This window comes from Octopus bimaculoides, chromosome 9 (assembly GCF_001194135.2).
Source record: "Octopus bimaculoides isolate UCB-OBI-ISO-001 chromosome 9, ASM119413v2, whole genome shotgun sequence".
Taxonomy (NCBI): Eukaryota; Metazoa; Mollusca; class Cephalopoda; order Octopoda; family Octopodidae; genus Octopus; species Octopus bimaculoides.
Genome location: NC_068989.1, coordinates 53,855,761 through 53,858,912, shown reverse-complemented (window position 1 = coordinate 53,858,912; position 3,152 = coordinate 53,855,761). Strand labels below are relative to the sequence as shown.

Genomic DNA, 3,152 nt, shown 5'->3' with positions numbered 1-3,152 from the left:
CACACACATAGATATGCACATTGATATTATTGAACAAGGAAGTCGCCGAGCTGGTAGAAACCTTAGCACGCCGGGCCAAGTGCTTAGCAGTATTTCGTCTGTCTTTACGTCTTTACGTTCTGGGTTTATATTCCGCCTAGGTCGACTTTGCATTTCATCCTTTTGCGGTCAATAAATTAAGTACTAGTTGCGTACTGGAGTCGATCTAATCGGCTGGCTTCCTCCCCCGAAATTTCGGGCCTTGTGCCTAGAAAAGAAAAGAATATTACTGAACCAGGTATATATACAGTACATGTGTATTTCTATTTGTAAGGACGTCTATTCGCGTGCATGGTAATGAATCTACTTCAGATTCTTACAGACGAGTCAACTTGGCTAAAGCTACCAAATTCCCAATTGTAGTGGTCTTAAACAGGGTGGCGTGTTAAACCTACAGACAGCTTTATGAGAATGCATGTGGTGAGCGCTTTTTAAACAATGATGACTTCATATTAATTTGAGACACCCTTGTTATGGAATATACCAGAATTTTTATCAGAGCAGATTACAACAATGTTTACATTATATGTATAGTAAAGGTATGCCATCTGAGAAACTGTGAGTGCAATGGTGGCCATGTGTTTCAAAGGCATACACTCTGTTATTTGTATTGATTACTGTTTACCTCTAAATAAATAAATGTGTGTATGTATGTATTTAAAGGCAATAACGGGGCAAAAGAGAAACTGAATTATCAAATGGTTTTTATGTATATAGTTCCACTCCATTTATATCAGTAGTTAAATACGTTGTATAATTTCCAGATTTCCGCGTTCTGTTTTATTTCGTAATTGATTAAATGAAATAAAACATTGTTTCGAATTTAGAAGCTAAATTTTGCAATCAAAAGCTTTCCTTTTAAGATTCGATTCCGACAATTTACGTGCCACAGAATTGTGCAAGATTTTATTCACTGAAAATATTCTCAAACTACTTTCTCTTACTTTTTCTGCTTATTCTAATCGAGATTGAATATACAGCACCAGTACCTGGTGCAGCTTCTCTGAAACACATGAGAGGCCTGGAGAAAGCTGTCTCCCTCCATAAAATCTCACAAGTCACTGCAGGACAAGGGTGGGCGGTTAGCAGAGGACTGGTAATGAATCTACTTCAGATTCTTACAGACGAGTCAACTTGGCTAAAGCTACCAAATTCCCAATTGTAGTGGTCTTAAACAGGGTGGCGTGTTAAACCTACAGACAGCTTTATGAGAATGCATGTGGTGAGCGCTTTTTAAACAATGATGACTTCATATTAATTTGAGACACCCTTGTTATGGAATATACCAGAATTTTTATCAGAGCAGATTACAACAATGTTTACATTATATGTATAGTAAAGGTACATGGCTCAGTGGTCTGAGCATCGGGCTCACAATCATGAGGTAGTGAGTTCGATTCTCAGACCAGGCTGTGTGTTGTGTTCTTGAGCAAGACACTTTATTTCACGTTGCGACATCACTAGGGGCAAGCCATATCGGCCTTTGCCTTTCCCTTCGATAACCTCGGTAGCGTAGAGAGGGGAGGCTGGTATGCATGGATGACTACTGGTCTTCCATAAACAACCTTGCCACGGAAGGGAACTTTCTAGGTGCAATTCATTGATATCCGAAGGGGTCTGTACCATTTATATACGTTGAAGATGGGTGGCATAGTGGTTAGGGCATATGGCTCATGATCATAAGGTAGTGATTTCATTTCTTGGATTAAGCAGCGATTAGTGTTCTTTAACAAAGCACTTCGATTCACCTTGATAGTACATCTCTCACTTCTCCCTCTCTCTTTCTCTCTCTCTCCCAGCCCCATCTCTCATTCTTTCTTTTTCTCTTGAACTGTTTTATCCTGGATGTTCCACTGGCTTAAGAGCGAGGAAGCCGAGAGGGTGTCCGCGTCTGCATGCAACCTCACGTCTAAAACAATTAGTGAAAGCTTTATGCATCTTACAAAATCATAATTATTTGAATGACGGTTATATCATTTACAGCACACACCCATAAACCTTCTAGAGTCGTGATTGGGAGCAATGAGAAGAGTAACATAATATCTTGACCCGGGGAACATACAATGAAGTTAATGTTTTTATTAATGAGTTTCTCCCTCATTTTGAGAAGGAAAACAAATACCCCGCGGCAATTACAAATAACTTTGAGATAAAAGATAATTTCAAAACATTAAGGAACCTTTTCCGAAAATTCATTTATAATATCACAAGAAAATTATCTGATCTTTGAAGTAAATATCTATCTTCAGTAAATAAAAGTAATTTACTAGGCAAAGCTCTCATCAGCAGGAAAGCCAAGGCAATACAGTTCGAGACAATACAGAACATGCCTCGTGCTTACACGTTATAATTTTTCAAATCCACCGCGCAAGCGCAGTTTTTTATCAGCAGCAAAAAAAAAAAGAATGCCGATTTTCTTTCAAAATTAGCCAAAAGAATTATTATTAATTAATTTCAGGGTAGTAAAATATTATTTAGAAATTTTTCTACACTAGCGTGTAGAAAAACTAGTCAATAGACTATATATTATTCATTATATATACAGTGTACATTTAAACACATAAGTGATGGCCATAATCGAACATCTGAACCGCTAGAAGGAGTAGTTAAAATGCAAACAACAATTCAGGGGTAATTTCGAAACGGGATAGTAAAAAATTTCTAAATATTTTAATACCCTGAAATAATTAATAATACACACACACACACACACACACACATATATATATATATAAATATATGTATAGAGGTATGTATTTGCGTTTATGTATATTCTCAATCATCTGTTTATTTCATTTCAGATTCCAATGACACGAACAAATGCAAGGCTATAGATGATACGGGCTGTGATGATGATAAGAAGAAACGGCGACAAAGAAGGCAACGTACTCATTTTACTAGTCAACAGCTCCAAGAACTGGAGGCTACCTTTGCCCGGAACAGATATCCAGACATGGCTACAAGAGAGGAAATTGCTGCCTGGACCAATCTTACAGAAGCCCGTGTCAGGGTAAGTAATGCTTACATTTGACTGAAATTATATACTGTTTTCTCATACATATGTAAATATTCATGTGTAAACATATATATATATATATATATATATATATATA

The 3,152-nt window shown here is 37.0% G+C and overlaps 1 protein-coding gene across 3 annotated transcripts in view; it reads left to right on the top strand.

Moving 5' to 3' along the window:
• LOC106868077 (pituitary homeobox x) overlaps positions 1–3,152 on the top strand; it is a 288,993-nt gene that overhangs the window by 206,103 nt on the left and 79,738 nt on the right. For all 3 annotated transcript variants that reach the window (XM_052970686.1, XM_052970687.1, XM_052970685.1), the window contains one exon: positions 2,841–3,049. In XM_052970686.1, the coding sequence (XP_052826646.1) occupies positions 2,841–3,049 (209 nt within the window). The remainder of the gene's footprint in view (positions 1–2,840; positions 3,050–3,152) is intronic.